We start from the raw sequence: 21,153 nt of genomic DNA on the forward strand, positions 1-21,153 counted from the left end.
ATCCTTTTCTCGTGATGCTAAGTGATTATCTCAATACATATCTTATATATATATTAATTATTTCGTATCGTGAATGATTATTATTATGTGTCTATATTAAATTAGTTAATAGCGCGTAAGTTTATCAATTAATATTTACTAATTATACATATTAATTGTTTTTATACTTTTTCTTCAAAAGATGAAAGCAAAAGTTTAACATATCCTTTTTGAATTTGTGTCAATGCCTGTTGTAAAAAATATCGCGAATAGTTATAATGGTATATTTTGACAATTCGTATATTGAGAGAATATTATACAAATTTACCAATAATGTAAATGTTAAAAGAATAACGGTTTTATTAATTTTCCAGCCAGTTTGATGTTACTCTAAACAAAAAAGACGCAATGATAACTACAGACATAGCCGACCTCTTCCTAGAAAAAAATTGATGCCAGCGAATGGCAGAGTTGCGACAGAACGCAAAGCGCACAGACATTCTCTTTGTTTCTTCGCGTATGTGTTGCCGGCGAACACGGCAGTTTATTCATCACAAGCAATATAGTATTGGTAGCATATAAAAAAAATGCCATGAAATTGTGATCGTGTATAGATTGGCAATGATGTATTTTTTATAAGTAAATATTACTATGAAATTAATTTATATATAATGGTATAACTGAATTCGGAATATATCAACTTTATTAAAATCAAATGTAACGTCCCTTAATTTTAAAAACTAACAATGAAAATGAAAAGAAAAATTAAAAGTTTATAGAATATTAAAATGAAATAAAATGTTATTGTATTAAATTATAAAATTACCTGATAAAATGTGACTTATGAAATTAAAGCTAAATTAAAATGGGAAAGTAATAATTATTTTGAACTCACTTTATTAAAGTGTGATTATTTCTGTAACCATTGGACGAGAAAAATACATATGTATCTAGAAATTATATTTTGACGCTTTATCATATAAAATTTACCAAATATTTATCTTCATTGCGCGACAAAAATCAATATTAAATTTATTTAAAAAAAACAATGTATTCATGCACATACAAATAAATTAATTAAAAATCATTTCTGTAATTTATTTAAAAATATAAAGTGTTAGGAAATAACTACACGATTGTGGTATTCTAATAAACATGTAAAAAATATGAAAAATATATTTTTACATAATAAATTATATTTGTTTAGTTATTTATAGTAGGTAATCAATATATTGTATAAACATTTTTATAAATTCTATTACTTAAGAGCATCTAGCTGAGTTTGAATTTTTTCTAAATTATAATAAAGCTCTGTCAATTGCTTCTTGTCAAACTCCATTGTTAACGTAGATGTCTTATCACCAGTCAGACCTAGTTGGAGCAATGCTACAGGTCGTGCATCTTTGGAAATTGCAGAGGACGATGATTGCACATTTAAGCACCAGTTGATATCTTTTACCTTGCAAAATAAAAGAGAAATATAGTTTAATAAATAAATAGCGACTTACATAACGCAGAATAAAAAAATTGTGACATTTTTGTTTATCAAACGATATCTTATGTCTAACATTAATTTTTTGTGAATTTTATACATATGCTTTTGATCCATGCGCCTGTTACTATTGGTCTTGAAATATCAAAGACAGAAATAATAAAATTTCAAATTAAGTTAATGTACATTTAATATTAAATGAACATTTTGTGAAACTGTAAGGAATTTATTTATAGGCAAAAATCCTTTCAATCAAATTTGGATCTCTACTTTTCAAGACGGATAAATTATTATGAATTTAAGTGTCAAGGTAGTGATATTTATCGCGACAAACAATAAATACTAAGAAAAATCTTCTTTCTCGTTGGAAAGAATCAATATGTATTCATATAATACCATCATAATTTTATAATTCGTTAAACTTCTTTTTTTCATTTATATTTTATATCTATATTAAAATACCTGAGTAGGGAAAATAGACTGTTGCCTAAGATTTTCTACAATGCCTTTTCCATAAGTCATCCAGGCACTTGTAAAGATCGATATTTTCTCTTCATCTAATTTGAAATTGTCTTTTATGACTGCTTCCATGACAGACGGTTTGACAACGCTACATGCAGCCTGCGTGTAGATAGATGCAATAGCATCCAGCAGAAGAGTTAATTCATCTTTTGTCAGATCTAAGGAAACTAGCAGCTTTTCCTCTTCCTCTTCATTGAACACCTTCGTGCCAATGTTCGACTGCAGGGTCTGGCATATGCGGTTGACAAGAAGTCGGAATTTGCTGTTATCCAATCGAGCCACTATCTTCAAACCTTGCTCCAATCTGTTGAAACAAAAGCACAGATAAAAATTCCACGTTGCTTTGATAATATTTGATTTATGATTAATATATCAAGAATATTAAGAAGTTATTAGGAAGTAATATTACACTTATAAAAAATAATGAAAATATAACTTTCGAAATTTGCAGTTTGTTTTACTAGCATTATTTTCATGTTGCAATTAGTTGTAAAAGTATAATAACGTTTATAATATTTTAAAGCATATACTTTGGGGATATGTTGATCCAGGTAGCCATCTTATAAGCGAGAGTTTTTATATATATATCACTTTTCACATAATATTTTAATTGTTATGACATAACTCCATGTCTCTTCGAAAAAAAGCTTTAAAGAACTGATATTCTATCCACGAGATGTTATGAATTTCTAACATTCCCGATTCACCAAATACTAAACATGCTTTAACTAGATAAAAGCCTGAGAGTGGAACATGCTCACGTTTGAAGTGAAACCCATTCACTAACGCCAAAACGTGCATATTGAACTTCGTAGCCATATATCTGTGAATTTCCAGCGGGTAACACGCTACGTTCATTTCGATTCTGTTTCACAATGCTTTGAAATAATTTCCGATAAGAAATAAAAAATTAAAGAACAAATGTGCGCATTATTTGTATACTCGAGTTTTGTTATAGTTGATCAAAATTGACACAGTAACTAATTTGTTTAATATAATTTATTTTTATAGATTTACGCTTTTTTTCTATTGGTTTGTAAACTTATTTCGTAATACATATGTACACCTATCTATATTAATAAGTGATTAATTCAGAAGTAAAATGTACTGTAAATATTTCGGAACAAATATTATAGAATTATGTTTAATGGCTTTATGATAAAAGATATACTCCAAGTAAATATTTCTTTGTTAGTATAACTTTTTTGTGTTAATTGAGAGATTATTTTTAATCTTAATCATTCAATCTTAATTATAATGCTTTAATTACATCTGACGTTACGCTTTGAAATTAATTCTCATTAATGCAAATGTAACTTGTTTACAGATACGATTTAAAAATTACGCGTGCATTCTGCCCCTGCATTCTAGGATTCGACCATATATGTTACTCCATGCTTAGAATTTTAAATTGATCGTCGAAGTTGTAGTCAGAAAAATTCAAGTCTGACATAAAATTCATTCTAATTACAATATTCGAGAATTAAAAATCACACGGAAATTTTTTAATTATAAATAGTTTATAATTTCCATCTACCTTCTTTCGAAAAGTTTTCTTTTAATAAAATAGAGTCGCGTGTAAAATTACTTTCGTTAAATTATCGTTATCGAGGTATCATTATGAAAAATAAATTAATGAATTGAGAGTGAACTTGCCAATTCAATAATTGTCCATTTAAATGAAATAGCCGCTGTCACAATATTGTTATGAATATTTAATTAATTGATTGAATGGATTTGTCGAAAATCACGAATTGTTCACTGAAATTATACAGGTTTCGAATGTTTAAAATGTGAAGCATTACAGGTTTGTTCCATTTTTATCAAATTAAACTTTCTTCTTTTTTGTTTAAATTATTATTTTTATAAAGCATTTTTGCGCAATATAGCCTATGTGTAAAATACGGTACGTAACACAGAATGAAGTCAAAAACTGTGTTATTCGCCGGGAATACTCGTGGTTACATAGTTACATGGTTCCACGTGCACGCTTTGTGTCCATAAAGACGCCAATACAATAGATACAGATTTCGCGGGCATTTCCATTCTCAGATTCTTTCTCTTTGCTTTAATCATAGATCATGTTTAATTTAGATACTTTTAGCTTAACTTTGAAAGATATTGCACTCACCTGTAATATAGATGCAACCTCAGTTTTCCTGATTTTTCATTCTGTAAGGATATTTCTTCACAAAATTTTTTGCTTAGCTTCTGCACTGTTAGAACATTTGTAAAGAACCGGATTATGTATTATATTTTGGCTCTTAAAAATTTAATATATGAAAATATAGAGTGTACATTATAGTTTATAATTATAAGCTAATGTAATGCAGCTTTAACAGATTTTTATTTCAAATATTTTTTTGGAAAAAATGTTAAATATATTACTGCTAATTACGAATATTATATAATTGTATTTTTTTGCATTTCGGCCGCAATAGAAAAAAATTATGGATTTGTCGTTCACAATTATTTTGAAAAGTGTAATCTTTGTATAAATCTCTCTCTTGCCAACTGTTAACACAATGATAAAAAATTACAATTATCTCATAATGAAATCTGTCAAAAACGGATTTTGCAAATTTTATCAGTAGAGAAACAATAATCTGTTAATAGAAATATAATGGCTGACTGTAGAAACCGAGCAGAATCTGTCATTTCGTAACCATTTAATTAAATGGTTACGAAATAACAGTTTGCTCAATTTCTGTTGGCAGTCTACTGTCGGATTATGTCTGCAAGCTCTTCTGGCAGAACATGAGTCTGGATGCAGTTGATGCCAATCTGTCGTAATGTTTTGTTTGAATCTACTGGCAAAGTTAGCATATACTATACAGTAACTACAATTTGCTTATTGAATATAAATTTTATTCTTCGTTTAAAATATTTTCTATTTATCATAAAAATTTATAGTATAATTTCATTATATATTTAATAAATATATTAAATATAAGTATATATTTAAAGTATAAAAAGAGAAAAATAAATCAGTTAAAAAAATTTTATATAAAAAAAATTTCTATTTTGTATCTTCAATTTTTTATCAGCATGCTTAAAATTTTATATGCTAATATTGCTTATATATTGGGAATATTTTTCAATTTTAATGAGACAATCAGCCTTAAACAGCTAGAATAGTTTATCAAATTAAAGATTCAGATTCGATTTTTGTAATTGCTATTCCATGTATACAACACTAAAATTTTTGGAAAAATATTCTTCTGTAGCAAAAACAGAATCATAGAATTTAATCTTAAGAGATAATTAAAGATAAATCGCACTGTTACATTACTCCTTGGAGTTATAGAAATAAGCTATTTAAATAAAGCACAATTTGTATTAGTAGATATTTAGCAAGTTTTACAACCCTTCCTATAAAAATATAATTGCAATGTAATGAAATTAAGAAAAAACTATAAAATATAGTACAGTTATATAGGTTCTCCGACTTTCTCAGAAAGCCAGTTAAATTAGACTACGAGTTCATTAAAGAAAAAGAAATATAGAGAACCATCTTTATTTGTATTAGCTGTTGAACACATTTTACCATTTTAAATCTTAAACATACATGTTATTACCCTTACTGATTGACAGTTATATTTATTACATACGAAGCAAAACAATGACATTGAAAATTATACGAACTATTGTCACATTGTCACCGAAATATAAGATATGGGTTCTTTTTGAAGCTAACGCATTACTAAGAGAAACTAAGAGAAACGATGACTTACATATGACAATCATTTAATAATTTTGAAATAACATGCAAATTAGTAATCAATTTAGATTAATTACATCAAACGAAATTTTAAGAATCATAATCTTTTGGCTCTGTGTCAACCGCAATATCTTTCTTATTGAATGACTGTCATTAATATACTTGTTTTATACATCATTAGCAAAATTCAAAATAAATCATTTTTCACTCAGCGTTTCTATACATACATAGGTACATGTGAAAACCGAGGTAAATTACATGTATAATGTGCCTTGTGCAATTAGAATAAAAACAAAAGAAAGTTTCATTTCAATTTTTTAAAAACCATGAATTAGTTTCAACACGAAATCATATGATGCATTCGTTCAGTGTTGAACATTGCTCTTTTTTCTCAGTCATTTGAAAAAAAAAAAAGAAAAAAAAGAAAAAAAGATTCCTTCGTAAACACATACCAGCGTGTTAGTAGAATTTAGCGCGTTATTAATTTATCTAAACTCTAGATAAACGTTTTCGGATTACTTTCTGCAAAAATTACAGTTTACATAAATAAAACAATTGTGAAACACGCATGTTAACTGTAGAAATGGCGCTCTCTTATAAGTTTTTTCGTCGGCGAACAGTCATAACGTTACAAGACGATCTATTTTCGGGAATGTATTTTGATTCGCAGAAAAATATCCGTATTCTATCTCCGATGTATAGTCCAAGGTGTGTATGTGTCATCTATAAGGTATAAGATACAATGTGTGTCCGTGCGTCGGAAACAATGAGGACTAGCAAGGTGGAAATATTATGTTGCACAAACGTACCCATTTTCCAGACACCGCGCACCGTCGATTTTGTTTTGATGAATTAGAAATATATTATTTCTAAACATTATCGGTATATTTCCTTACCTTAGGAGTCTAACGCTAAGTGAATATATAATATGTATGCAACGTGGATGCCAGTACAGAGAACACGATTTGTTTATGCTTTACATTACATTTAAATGTAATAACTGCGATATTTTCTCAAAAAATATCGGAAATATTCGTGTCGCTATTGCCAATTAACAATTGCAAGAAATATTATGGGAGACACACACAATCATCCTGAACACAGAAAGTTCTTAATGCAATAAACGTCAAAATGTTCCATTTTCTGTTTTTTTTTCTTCTTTTTTTTATGCTCGCCATCTTCTCTCTGAAAATGCACAGATGATCTGCCCTGGCTTCACACTCGGTAGTTAAAATTGCATCTATAGATTAGGTCTGTCTGTCAATAATAAACATAAGAGAATATTAGGCCGTGGCCTCCTCCGCGTCGCCGTTATTCTCAGCCTCGGCGCACTTCTCCTCGAGTCTCGACTTCTTTTCGGGACTCGCGCCGTCCTGTGCGTCCTCGGCTGCATCGGCTGCGGCCGTTGATTTCCTCTTTACGCAGCAACTGTCGGCTGGAGCATCTGAAATCACAAGCAGGAGAATACATATATTACTATAATGTCTATTTATCATCTCCTTTCTTTTAAAGTAATCCAGATAATGTTTCCAGATAATTTTTCAATAATAACATATTATAACATTTAATAACATATTATATACCTGTCGAGTCTCCATTCTCTGTAGATTCTGCTTCTTTCTCATCAGTCTCCTTCTCCTCGCTCGAGCCATTCTCTTTGGTTTCCTTCGTATCTCCATTTTCAGATGCTTTCGAATCTTCGTCAATTTCCTCCTGTACCACCACCTTCTCCTCTTCCACTACCTTCTTCTGAGGAGTAGTGACTTTTGTTTCCCTGAAAACCATAATGAAAATATAGTATCATACTACAGTATACTATAATCTAAAATATATTTAAGATATACGAGTGTGAATAGGTATTCTTTGCAAACCAAATCCCTTCTTGGAAATATATAAATTGAAGTAAATAAATATCTATTTATATTAAAGACATAATCTGTGCTCTTTGTAATATTATACTTTGCATATAATCAATCCTTTTGTTTGGTAAATCAAAAATTTAATTACAGAAATATATATTCCACAAAAGTAAATTTAATAATTCATTAAAGAATCATTTTTTGCTTGAATAACTATGTAACTAACTTATCACTTTTATACTGACACAAGAAATGAATCAATGTATAAATAATGATTGATTATATACATATAAGAATCTTTCAAAGAATAAATGAGTTATTGATAAATAAGTTACTACAAAAATAAGATCAATTCAATCGTAAAGCAATCGTCTCGTTCTTATAAACACCAGTGCAAGAGGTATAACGGAAATGCGATAAAAAAAACTACGGATTGGCGCGATATACATTTCCCGTTTAAAATCGACTAAGCCGTTGCTGGCGCGCTCCAGCTTCGGTATTTGCTGCCGTTTCACATTGCTGGCTGGCAACAAGGACGGCGCGACGAACCGAGAGAAATAGGGATAGGACGCCGCCAACGGTGGCGGCATCTAGCGAGTTTAATATTATATCTTCCCCGCATCACCCCCCCTTCGGTCGGTCCTCGACGGATCGTCCCCTTTGCCCCCCCTACGACCCCTCGCGTCATCCGACCACCGCGACCGCCGCCATCGCTACTACTACCACTATCGCACGTTCACAGCCACGATCACCACACTGACAAGGCTTCAGCGTGGCGAATCGTTGGACGCTCGCGGTCGTAAACGCGGCGTGTAATACGTAACGCGCGATATATACACGCGTCCTCATACATGCTTTCGACATCGTATCTCACGCGTGCAAGGGGGAACATGAAGGATATGCCGTTACTCTCCGTCTCGACAGCGACGGGGGATTGAAACCGGTCGAATAATTGAAAACCGATCGAAGGATAAATATAGACGGATGGCTCTCTTTCGCGCGTCTATCATGTCGGGAGAGTCTCGCTGAAGGATTACACCGGTTTTTCGTTTCGCGAAGAAGAATCCTTGGCGGGAGTCGATTCGCGCCGGGTAGAATTGTCGTCGCCGTAGCCGTCGTCGTCGTCGTCGCCGGCTACGTCTAATCGACGCGAGCCGGCAGATCGATACACGTCGTCGACCGCTTTCGGGCCGATGCGCGAGACGAAGGGCCGAGACAACGATTTCTCTCGCTCGGAAGCGAGCGAGGGAGAGAGTCACGTGAGAAAAGAGCTGAGACGGAGGGATCGTCCTCGTATGTATATATTCGCTCGTCTTCTTCCGAGCGCGGTGCGGTGAGGGTGGTTCCCGCGAAAAACGACGCGTGCGTTGCGTGTGCGTACGTATGAGTGTACGTATGCATGATAATGTATTACACATACGCGCGCGCGCGCGCATGTATGCACGCACATATACATAGACGACGTAAACAAACGAGCGAAGTGGTCGAGCGCGAGGGACAAAAGGAACACGAGGCCGCCGCCGCCGCCGTCGCCACCGCCGCCATCGCCGCCGATCGGCGGCGATGCGCTCGTCTTCGATCGTGCGCGGGCGGACGGTCGCGGGGATACAGGGGGAGTCGAGAGGAGAAAGAGGATCCGGCGCGGGACGAAACGATGCCCGCCATAAAACCGCCGCAAGTAGAGCACGCGTCGGGTCGGGTCGGGCTTGGGTCGGGTCGCGTCGCGTCGCGTCGCGCGCGCGGCGGCAAGGGCAGGTAATTTCCAGCGATCGTTAGGCGTACCGCGAATCGGTCCGAGAGTATTGTCGCGGCCGCGAGATAGAGAGAGAAAGAGAGGGGCATCGCTCGCTTATTCACTTCCCCCCCGGCGCACACCGCACGTCGCCCCTTCTCTCTTCGTGTGCTCGCCAACCTTTCTCATCGTCGTCGTCTCCGCGATAATTCGAAAGCGGTCGGAAGGCGACGAGGAAACGACAACAACGACATCGTCGTCGGCGACGATAACGGAGAGAGATCGACGGACGCGGGAAGATCGCACGATCGGCGACAACGGCTTTGCGCGCGGTCGAGAGGGAACCGACGCCGTACGCGCGATTTTTCCGCCGTCGAATCGATACCCGCTTACCGCGTACTTACGCACCGGCTAACCGCATATATATACTCACTTGACCTCCGTGTCCGCCATACCGATCGATTTGATCGTGAGAAATCCACGCACGTTACTGCACACGAACTCGTGAAAGCACACCTCAACCGACACGGCGGTTACGCGTCTTCTACGCACCGGTAAGCACACGTCGGAGATTCCGGTAACACCGCTGCCGCGTACCGACGCGCAAATGGCAGAGGGAAACGCGCACTGATTCGCCCGAGACCCGAGCGACTCCGGCCCGGCCGGCGGGCCGGCGGCCTTCAAACGCTTTTCTTTCCCGCTCGTTTACAGATGGCGCGCCGCTCGCGTCGCGACACACGCGCGCGCGCCGCGCTCGAGTCTACAAGGGGAAACGAGAGCCTTCGCAGCTCCGTTGGAAACGAATGAATAATGGGGAACATAAAGGGAAATATTAGAAACGACGAGGAGAGTAATATTTAATGCTTGTTACATGTAAATGTCATCGCGTCGATATATTTTGATTAAGTATTGAGTATTGTAACGGAATAATCAAATTTTCGTGACTAAAAAAAAAGAAAACGAATAAGTAATTTAATGTCCATTTGCTCTGTAAATCGTCAAATAAAATTTTAAACTACTTTTTAATGGATAGAAAGGCGGTTTTTTTTGTCTAGCTATAAAGGTAGAAAATATTAGATTGCGATACATCATTCCGTATATACATAATATCGTAAATTGGATCAACTGAAATATCGATCCCGTTCCTATACACATCAATACGTTTATTGTGGATAAACCGTTATATTTATTCCTTGTTCCTCATGTCTTATTCAGCGCGATGGTTCTCCGGTTTTTTTGCTACCGTTGCGCGATATCATCTTCGTGACTGTCATTTGCATTTGCAAGTGTGCCGATCCTGTTAAACTTCACGCAGGCATATATCAAAATTTATCCACAGAATATCGATACCTCAAGTGCGATCGCAATTCGCTGCGGTCATGTAATCAAGTAGGAGCCAATGATGCTACCAAGTACACATTCAGACGTCGTGGAGAGATCGCGTTCGAAAGCAACGACGGAAATCGCGTCCAATTGCTACCCACGCCAACGAAAGCGATCGAAAGCGAGCGAGAAAATAAGGGGAGTACGACGTTGGCAAACGCGGCCATTCGATTATTCGCGGCACGCAGCTCGGCACGGCGAAGGCAGCGACATCTCGCTGTCTCGACTCTCGACACGACTCCCCACGTTCGCCTCCCTGCCTGACCCCCTCCCGGTCGTCACCGTCCCCCTCCCCCAACGTCCCGCGAGCGGCCTTCTCTCTTCCTACCTCGCGGCTCGTCCAATTAGATCCCACCTCGCGTCGAAAAATACACGCGTGCTTCCGGTCGCGCGTCGGCCGGTTTATTTTACGCGAAACGGATCGTGTTTCGCCTCTCGCGCGAAAAACATCCGACATCCTTCGTGCCACATCGAGAATGACTCGCCGATATCGATTAGGTCGTGACTCGCGCTCGGCTCGCGTGGTCCGGCCGAGGGGTCGCGCGTCCACGGGACGATCGCGCTTGGGAAAGTTCTAGAAGTTTCGCGGTATGGCAGCGCTTCCGGTGTGCGGGAAAGGTACGGTGCGCGACGAACCGCGGGCGCATCGCTCTCTTCGCCCACCGCCTTCGCGTCCATGTTACAGGTTGCTTTTCGGGCAGCTCCGATAAAACGCGAAGATTTCCCTCGTGGCAACACGACGGGCGACGCTGCAATAACACGCGTTCGCCGGAGAAATCGGTTTGCCCCCTCGACTCCCTCGCGCGGAGATCGTTCGATCTCTTTTTAGGAACAGGTTCCGTTCACGTCGTCCCTAGGCTTCCGCTTTCTTCGATATATCTTGCATCGCGATGAGGGGTGAAAGGGTCATGTCGCGAGGAAAAATATATGAGGTCCCCTCGAGAGTTCATTCAATTCGAGAACGTATACATACAGTCATTTCGTTGTTGCAATAATCGTGCAGCGAAACTGCATTAATTTCGCCAATTTCATAGCCGAATGCCTTTAACGATATAAGTCACGAAAAGCTGAGTAGCAAATCATTCAAATTCCTCTTTTAGTTTTCGTGAAAAATATATAAATATGTATGATATCAGGGGACATATCACATTTCCGAAAATAATGTATTTTTCCGAAACAGACGTCTCTCGCGGGAGATCTAATGGTAAATAATGTATACCCGCCGAGATAATTTATCGTTTAATCGCGTCGTCGCGCGGGCGCGAGTTTTTGGCCACGCTTGCAGCGGCGTGCCGTTCCGCCCGGTCCGTAAATATATTTTTTGTTCTGGCACACGTGCCGGCAGTCCACGTAAGCACGAAGATAATCGGAGCGAGCGAGCGAGCGGCAGCTGCCGTACACCGTGCGCAGGTGAGGCGCGAGGCGGCCAGATGCCTCCTTCCGAGCATCTTTCGGCGAAACGGCGGCTCCGGTCCGGGTGTACCTCGGCTCCACGTCCAGATCCGCGCGCGGAGTTTTCGACGGAACTTTCACAAGGGAAAGCAACGTGCGGCGTATACGCGTGCGTCGTATAGCGAGAGGGGAATATTTAATTCTCTCTCGCTCTCGCTCTCGTTCGCGCGAGCGCGCGCTCCCTTTCTCTCTCCTGCCCCCCCTCCTCCTCTCTCACTCTCTCTTCGTTCCTCTTTTCATCTTTGCTCTCTTTCTCCGGTCGTCTCCCACGCGCTACCGTCGAAGCTGAAATTCGCGGCGATCGCGGCATGTTTCTCCCTTCTTCCTTTCGGGGTCTTTTACGTAAGCGCGCGCTCCCTCTCCCTCACCCCGGTCATAATAAATTAACGATATTTGCTTTGTTGATCGTAATGAGAATTATTTCCGCCTGTCGACGCACGACCGTCGTTCGTTTTCCACCGTGGTCGATGCTCACACGAAACTGGGTAACTTCGGCCCGATAAGGGCCGAAGCCCGCGTTTCCATCGGCGCGGACGACGCGCCTGCCCCGACGACCGCGATCTATTCCGACGACAGTAACCTATATTCGCCGGTGGCAACACTCCTCTGCCACCGCTCTGTGTGTCGGGATTGCTAAAGATAGCCGGCGCGCATCTAAATTTTCATTTCGCTGGACTGAATTCCGCCTCGCACCGGGTGTCGCTCTTATTAAGGTGCACTTCACCATGCACTTTCGGGTCTAGGTTCCCGAGACGCGCGCGGTAACTCCGCGTTTACGCTCACGCGACAAAGAGAGCTGGGTGATGGGGGGAGGAAGGCGAGGGGGAGAGAGAGGGAAGGGATCAGAATTAGAAATGGAAATACACTGGCGGCGGTCGACATGTATTTCCAGTGGGGCCTACATACGAATACGATTATTAATAGCGCCCCGAATAAATACCGCCCCAAGGATACGCGCCGGAATATTGCGTTTTCGCGACGATCTATGCAAAGTCCGCGTGAAAGCGCGCGCGAGGCGTGAAAGAAACTCATTAAATAATCTGCATAATGAAGCGGTGCATACATATATTAAGATCTCGAGGGTATGGCATGTTCTCGGCTTAAAGAGACAGGCTCCGTCGTAGATTACACTTTGATATACATTGCGGGAAGACGAGAGAGTATGAATTATCGATTATATGGTTTTGACGTTAAAGTGATGAAAAGCGCCATGCGATTCACCCGTAGAAATCGAAATAATTGAAGAGTTTTGTTAAAGAAAAAAAGGGTCTCTTTTTAATGACGAATGACGTATGGACATTCGAAGATCCCCCGAGACTGATTTCCCAATTGTGCTCGCGTAGATTTGCCGAAAGTTTGAAGAATGACACGCGTCTCTCACCTCGGGAACCCATATCTTTTCTCTCGACGAAATGTTCCATCTAAGGAAAGCGCGCTTCCCTTCGACAAATTGGCTCTCGCCGCTTCGGGTCATGGAATCAATAGAGAGCGGCGTGGACGCGCGCATCCCGTAGGGTAGAATCAGACCGAGCTTAACCCTAAACAAGTACAAGCGGACTCCCACAGGCCCCTTTGTGCATATATCTCCGATGGTATTGGAACACGCAAACAAGAATGGCATACATGCAAATTGTGTGGATCATCTCCGCGATACGCGAGGCACGTGGCATCGAACACAAACAAAATGTACTCATATGCAAAACTCATAATATATGTACGCGAGAATCCTGATAAAAAAGATCCGATGTCACAATAAATGCCTGCGCTCTATCGTATTTTTTACTTCCTTTACTATATGAAATTGTTGCACAGGAAAAAGTATCCACAATTTTTGAGATATAAATTTATACGTGGCTGAAAATCTATCTTAAATGTTAGATTACATTCTTATCTTATTCTCCTTCATGTAATATCTTTTAATCCTCCTTTAAAGAAATTCAACTTCAATTGAAAATTACTTATTTTGAATATTAAAAAAAAAAATTAATCACTGTCTTCCAGTATTAAATATCTGTAAGAACTGTTCCTCGCTTCCGAGTCATCGTATATGTAGATCTGTCAAAATATTGGCATGCATCGTTCGGTCGACTCATCTCAACTCGATATTTATCGCGATTCGGCGCGATTATAATCATTCACCGTTTGACGGTATAAATTTCTTGTGTTGCAGCCGTAAAACTCCAAGTACGCCTGGCTACCTTTTCTCTTCTCGTCTCTTTATCCAGGCTTTATCGTGGCGTTCACAACGCGGCGGTGCTACACACGAAAATGCCCGCGTGTATTCGAGCTGGCCTGACCCGGTCGCACCTTTTTGACTCGCGAGCAACCGGTTCGCGAGCGTCCCGTCTTCCTCTCGCCCATCCTCTCGTCCCTATCCCCCAGCTTTCCCTCCCCCCTCCTCTCCTCTCTCTCTCTCTCGCGTGCGCGCGCGTTCCGTATCTCTCTTCTTCTCCTCTCTTTTTCTCTCTCCCGCCTGCCCGGCGCTTTCCCGTCGGTCGACCGTTCTAAAACCGCGCCGCCTCTGTCTACAGTTGGGAACTAATCGGCAAAGGATTATCACAGGTCAGCGGGTGTTCAACCTTCCGTACACCTCTATCTACCACGGTTCGATACCGCGATACTCAGTATCCGATCATTATTAATAGCCCCGACGCCCCGTTGCCGCTCGATGCCGACAACGACGACGCCCGCCATTGCCCATCGTCGTCATCGCCGTCGCCATCGCTGCCGTCGCGAGAGAGAAAGAGAGAGAAAAAAGGAGAGCGAGAGAGACCCTCTCGACGGCTACGACGGCCGTCCACGCGAGTCTATTCGTATAGAGACGCCGGGGCCTTTCCGAGCTTTCGAACCGGTTCCCCCGTTGACGTGACTGACAGCAACAAGTCCCGCGTCTGTTATCTACCGACCGCGGTGTTGCGCGTCGCGATGGCGACACGACGATTTGTAGGATCCGCACGTAAGGCGGACCGATTTTATTCGACGCGATGCGCTCGCTTCTAATGTGTATATGTATATTCTTGCACTCGAAAAGACGTTCGGACGAAGTATATATATATTTGGGACGGTTGGCGTTCCCATACGAAAGAGAGCTCGTGGTATACAATAAAAGAAATGCCTCTTATGTAAACTTTTCTCGAAGCCATTCGTCTAATGATTTCGCGCGTGTATCGAATTATAGGACGGTCGATTTCACTCGTACAATAGTCGGTCTGTTTTATCTCCCCGAGCACCGCGGGCGCGATGAAGCCTTCAAGCGGTAGAGTACGCGTCGTTCGTGAAAATTATTGTACGCGAAGTTGCGCCTCAGTGCCCGTTTTAATATTGCTCGTATTCGTGGATGTGACTCGCTCGACCTCTCCCAATTCGATAATCCTGAGATAAGAAATACTATTATGATAGAGCGCGCGCGGGCTGTTTTCTCGAGCCCCACGGAGCTTGATTTCATAATAAACTGGCTCTGGCGAGGAGAGAGAAGATATATCTCTCTCTCGAGAAATTAAATTAAAGAGATCAGCGAGGAAGTAGACAGGCTGCGAAATAGAATTACGAATGAATGTCGTATTGTCGAAGGAAAAAGGGATTGCAGCGAATGGATGAAAAGAGATTTATCGACGAAACATTCAGCTCAAACTATTGTTTAACAGAATTGAAATTTACTTTCTATTGACTTTTCAGAATTTATAATGTCACCGTTTAGATAGTTTCATATTTTATTTCAGTAACTTTTGCGCACGATTTTTTTCTTTGGCATTTAGCGATCAGCACGCCTGCAGTGTATCCAACCGAATTTGCAAATCAGTTTTCGGATTTCGAGTGTACGAATAAACGAATAAATGGAGCACAAGGAAATACAGTTGGCAAGAGTTACAATGCTAGAGAAAGGTTTCGCTCAAATGCTCGGCGGTATCTCGGAGGGCAAGAGGAGGCAGAGAAAGAGAGAGGATTTTTTTTTATCGCGACGCGTAACGATACTTATATCGGGCGCGGCGTTAGATTGCCGACGATAATTCTCGCGGTTACGCACGTGTGTCTTTTCGAGAGAGTGCGTTTCCCGTGCGATAAGTTTCTCGAGCGCGCGGGAATCCGACGTGACGTTATCCGCGTTAAGGAGAGAGATAAAAGCGCGGTCGCGGCGGGCGCGCGTTCACGCGCGCGCGTCCGCGCGCGTGATTTCAGCGGTTCCAAATTTCAAAAGCAACCTTGACGGCGGAGAGCGACATAAGTTTTTCGGTCGGCTGACTCAGAGAGAGGTGCTGTTCTCGTGGTCGAGGAACGTGACACAATCGTCTTCTTGGAGCTCGTTGCGATCAGGGCTGGCTCGAGGCATCTTCGGGGCCCAGCTTGCTTTTTGGAAAGAGACTCGAGAATGTCGATGGAATGAGGTCATGGCTCTTTCGAAACTCGAGCGATAGTTCGATAGGCGGTCCTCCTGAAAAAAAGTGTTTCCAGTTTGGAAATGACAATTCTCTCTGATAACAAAATAACATGTTCTGATAAAAAAAATTATCACAACTATTAGGTAAAACATGCACATATGACTAATACTACGATTAACTATCTTACTATCTTAATAATGCTACGATGTTAGAGAGACATTAGATAGGAACAGCAGTTAATGATTGTTAGTCATACATCTTTCATTAATTTCTGTTGAAGTATTTGAACATGTATACAACATATCGATCGTTACATTTTTCCAATCCCTTTAAGATTTCCTTCAATTGCGATTTCGACATCAATAAATTGCATAAATTTGTAGTCCGAGTGTCGCGTCGCGGCATAATTTTTAATTCTGAAATAACGTTCACGTTGAGAAAGTCGTCTAAATGGCTCCTTGGAAGAAGCCAGCAGCGTTCCGCTTCTGTTGCGCGCGTGTTGCGTGACGTTGCGCGCGGACATCACCGTTGAGCGGCCGAGATGGCGGGTGGCGGGCCCTCGACTAACCTCGGGTCGGCTCGGCGTGCCTCAGTTCCGGGCGCCGTCGCGGCAGCAGCACCTGCCGACTTGGCGCGCCGTCCGTACGACGCTACATCTCTCGGCGGCGCGTGAAAGCAACAGCTGACCCGCGGCGCACAGTAGCTCTCTCGCCTCCTAGAGCGGCACTTCGTCACTTTCGCACTCGTGCGAAAAACCCCCCCGAACGTACGAGCGGTGGAGGAGTCGCGTCGCCATCTTTAGGCACGGTTGTACCCAACAGCCGCCCGTCGCCGTCGACGTCATCGCCGTCGCCGACGACAATCGCACCACGTTACTCCGGAGCGCCGTGTGTGTGTGCGCGCCTCCGTGGATACGCGACACGACGCGACGCCGGGAACGCGAAACGGTCTCGTCTCGCCGCCGAGAGAGCAAACTCCGATATCGACTGTGCCGCCCCGTCATCGCGCTCGATTTACATTATTACGTGCCGGGGCGCGAGGCGAGGAAGACGAGGTGCGCGCCGCGAGTAGCTTCCTCGCACGACGAGACATCTTCCTTTCGCGTCAACTCTGTCCTCTCCGTCGCGCAACACTCGTTTCGCGAACGTCACGTCGAGGAGGAGTACACAAGTGAGTACCACGGGGACGAGAACTGACGTGAGTGAGGAGTACGAACGGAAGATACGGTTCGGTCGGTCAGGACGTCGTCGTCGGAGTGTGCCGTGCAGTCGCTGCCGTCGCGTCACGTAAGAAGTCGGTGAGTGCGAGATTTCGCTTTTTTCGTTCCTCCTTCGCGTGCCGTTGTCTCGCGTGCGAGTGAGCTCCGAACCGGGCTCTTGACGCGCGCGCGACGATCAGCGAAACTTGGTGCTGTGGCTGTGTGACTTTGCTCGTGTCGGGCACGGGACACGGGGGCAGGTGGGCGAGATACTTAATTGCGGTGCAGCAGGCCGAATAGACGGACGAATTGACCGTGCGTGTGTGTTTTGCGCGAGAGAAAGGGAGAGAGAAAGGGAGAGAGAGGAGAAACGGCACCCCGCCGCCGTCGCCGCCGCCGAACAACGACGACGGACTGGTACAATTGACAGAGAAGATGGCGCGAGCCGCGGACGAGGATCGCTGCTGACCCATTTTTTTCCGACGCGCCAAATCTCCGGGAGTCGGGAGCCTCTCGCCCAAAGGACGACGACGACGACGACGGAGGAGGAGGAGTCTCTCTCCCTCGCCTACCTCCCCCCCTCTCTCTGGCTCTCACTCGCTCTCGCTTGATGTGGGCGAGCGCCGTTCGCGGAGTGTGGTGACGTTCGCCGGGAGGAATATACTCGGCGACAGTAGGGAAGGAAGCCGTAGGAGAGAGCGAGAGAGAGAGAGAGAGGGACAGCGCGAGAGAGGAAAGAGCGAGCGGACTACTCCGGAGTTGCGCCGGGAGGGTGCCGCTCTCGCGTCGCGCTCGCGCTCGCGCGCGCGCTTCTACCCCCTGCGTGTGTGTGTTGTGTGTGGCCTGTTTTTCTACCGTGTGATAATACTCGCGCGAGTGTACGTGTTGAAACCCGCCTCTGTCTCTCTCTTCCCCCGTGCACGATCTCGGTTCTACCTTTTTGACGGTGCCCCGTGTGCCGCGCGCGAGATCGTCGTCGCGTTCCCCGCGCGCTCTTCTCCCCCGAGGACCCAAGTCTCGACCCGGGTTTCTTTGGGAGCAACGTGGACAATAACCGGGGGGATAAGGGAGAACCACATCTTCGTTGTCGTCATCATTGTCAGTAGTGCGGAGCGTTTCGCGTGACTTCCGCGGGACGCTACGAAGAAGAGACGTCTGGGCCATAACGGCAGCGCGTGTTAGAAGGTGGCAAAAATTCTGAGAAGACCGGAGCTCGGCGGAGCCCTGGCAGGCTCATCGGCGGCTGCGGACGCGGACGTACGCCGACGAAGACGTAGCAGTCCTCTGGATTACCTCAAGTCCCGTGGAGCTGCCCTGGCAGACTCGGGCACCAGCGCGGCAGCTAAAATGGGCAACAATGCCGCGACCGCCAACAAGAAGGTCGACGCCGCCGAGAGCGTCAAGGAGTTCCTCGACAAGGCGAAGAAGGAGTTCGAGGACAAGTGGAAGAAGAATCCGACCAACACCGCCGGACTGGACGACTTCGAGCGCATCAAGACCCTGGGCACCGGCTCGTTCGGTCGCGTGATGATCGTCCAGCACAAGCCCACCAAGGAGTACTACGCCATGAAGATACTCGATAAGCAAAAGGTCGTCAAGCTTAAACAGGTCGAGCACACGCTCAATGAGAAGAGGATACTACAGGCGATCAGTTTTCCGTTTCTCGTATCGTTGCGTTTTCATTTCAAAGACAACTCTTACCTGTACATGGTGCTGGAGTACGTGCCCGGCGGTGAGATGTTCAGCCACCTGCGCAAGGTCGGCCGCTTCTCGGAGCCGCACTCGCGTTTCTATGCGGCTCAAATTGTGCTCGCGTTCGAGTACCTGCACTACCTCGACCTGATCTATCGGGACCTGAAACCGGAGAACCTGCTTATCGACTCGCAGGGTTATCTCAAGGTCACCGACTTTGGCTTCGCCAAGAGAGTGCAGGGACGGACGTGGACTCTGTGCGGCACGCCGGAGTACCTGGCGCCCGAGATCATCCTCAGCAAGGGCTACAACAAGGCGGTGGACTGGTGGGCATTGGGCGTGCTGGTCTACGAGATGGCCGCTGGCTATCCACCATTCTTCGCCGACCAGCCGATCCAGATCTACGAGAAGATTGTCAGCGGCAAACCGCGCTTCCCGTCGCACTTCGGCTCCGACCTGAAGGATCTACTGCGCAATCTGCTGCAGGTCGACCTCACCAAGAGGTACGGCAACCTCAAGGCGGGCGTAAACGACATCAAGGGCCACAAGTGGTTCGCCAGCACCGACTGGATAGCCGTCTTCCAGAAGCGAATAGAGGCGCCGTTTATACCGCGCTGCAAGGGACCAGGCGACACCAGCAATTTCGACGATTACGAGGAGGAGACCTTGAGGATTTCGCTGACGGAGAAGTGCGCCAAGGAGTTCGCCGAGTTTTGAACGGCTGCGTCGGTTCGGCAAGTTGCTCGCAACAGCAGGTGGATACGCACGTCGTGCACGCGACGTTGTGCTCGCGCCTCATCGTCGGCCCGGCGCGGCACGGCGCTCCTTCGTCATCGCCGTCGTCACGTTGGTGATTCGCTTTTTTTGCGAAAAAAAGAGAGAGAGAAAGAGCGAGCGAGCGAGAGAGAAAGAGAGAGAGAGAGAGTAAAAGAGCGGGAGAGAAAGAGTGAAAGAGAGATGAATGAATCTGTGTGTCAGCGCGCGCGCTTAATGAAAGCTGTCGACTAGGCGAAACGGAGTGAAGTTTTTTTTTTTTTTGGGCGAAGCTTCTCGTAAGCGAGACTGGAAGAAAGGATGTGTTATTTTAGAGGGGGAGAGAGGGGAATAGAGAGGGAGAAAAGTATACGAAAGACCACGTGGCAGTTCGCGTTGTTTTGTTGTGTCTCGCGACCAAACTCGCTATAGACATGGGAGAAAAGGAAAGAGAGGAAAACGCGAAACGGTTGATATGGGACGTTTATACGCTGGCGTTGAAGCGTCCAAAAATTATATACACACATAATTTTTGATTGTTACGTATGTAGACGTCACGCGCCAGCATCACTTTTTACATGAAGAAATCTCTTTTTTTAGCCGGTTAATCGATTCATTAACGTAATAAGAACGACTGTAAACTCTATATATATATACCTATATATATATATATATATCATCTTAAAATTAATAATCTATATATAGTAATTTCTTTTATACTTTAAACTTTTATAAGTACAATCGCTACAGTAAATATAGATTATAGATATATTTATATTCATGCAAAATGATAACACATAATTATGATAAAGCCACAGCGCCAAATAAGTATAGATTGAATTAGTCGTTATACAATAAAAACTTGTCACATAAATTAATCGCACGATATTTATTTAATTCGTTTTTGTTTGAGAGACTTTTAACATCGCGGATTTTTAAATTCTATAATAGAATAATATAAATTAAGTATAAATTACTGATATCTCACGTAAAC

At 43.3% G+C, this 21,153-nt stretch overlaps 3 protein-coding genes across 3 annotated transcripts; 1 reads left to right on the top strand and 2 right to left on the bottom strand.

Moving 5' to 3' along the window:
• Nucleotides 1-859: 859 nt before the first annotated feature.
• LOC105462687 (COMM domain-containing protein 10) lies at nucleotides 860-2,751 on the bottom strand. Its single transcript, XM_011709485.1, has 3 exons — nucleotides 2,524-2,751; nucleotides 1,934-2,297; nucleotides 860-1,438 (listed from the first exon to the last, which is right to left on the bottom strand). The coding sequence occupies exons 1-3, from the start codon at nucleotides 2,550-2,552 to the stop codon at nucleotides 1,238-1,240; spliced, it is 594 nt and encodes a 197-aa protein (XP_011707787.1). The 5' UTR covers nucleotides 2,553-2,751; the 3' UTR covers nucleotides 860-1,237.
• Nucleotides 2,752-5,494: 2,743 nt separating this feature from the next.
• On the bottom strand, nucleotides 5,495-9,974 carry LOC105462688. Its single transcript, XM_011709486.1, has 3 exons — nucleotides 9,739-9,974; nucleotides 7,298-7,488; nucleotides 5,495-7,158 (listed from the first exon to the last, which is right to left on the bottom strand). The coding sequence occupies exons 1-3, from the start codon at nucleotides 9,756-9,758 to the stop codon at nucleotides 6,998-7,000; spliced, it is 372 nt and encodes a 123-aa protein (XP_011707788.1). The 5' UTR covers nucleotides 9,759-9,974; the 3' UTR covers nucleotides 5,495-6,997.
• A 7,211-nt stretch (nucleotides 9,975-17,185) lies between these two features.
• Nucleotides 17,186-20,819, top strand: LOC105462689 (cAMP-dependent protein kinase catalytic subunit). The gene has a single exon (XM_011709487.1). The coding sequence runs from the start codon at nucleotides 19,062-19,064 to the stop codon at nucleotides 20,121-20,123; it is 1,062 nt and encodes a 353-aa protein (XP_011707789.1). The 5' UTR covers nucleotides 17,186-19,061; the 3' UTR covers nucleotides 20,124-20,819.
• Nucleotides 20,820-21,153: the final 334 nt, after the last annotated feature.

The sequence above is a fragment of the Wasmannia auropunctata genome, unplaced genomic scaffold, assembly GCF_000956235.1.
Source record: "Wasmannia auropunctata unplaced genomic scaffold, wasmannia.A_1.0 LD336095.1, whole genome shotgun sequence".
In the NCBI taxonomy this organism is placed as follows: Eukaryota; Metazoa; Arthropoda; class Insecta; order Hymenoptera; family Formicidae; genus Wasmannia; species Wasmannia auropunctata.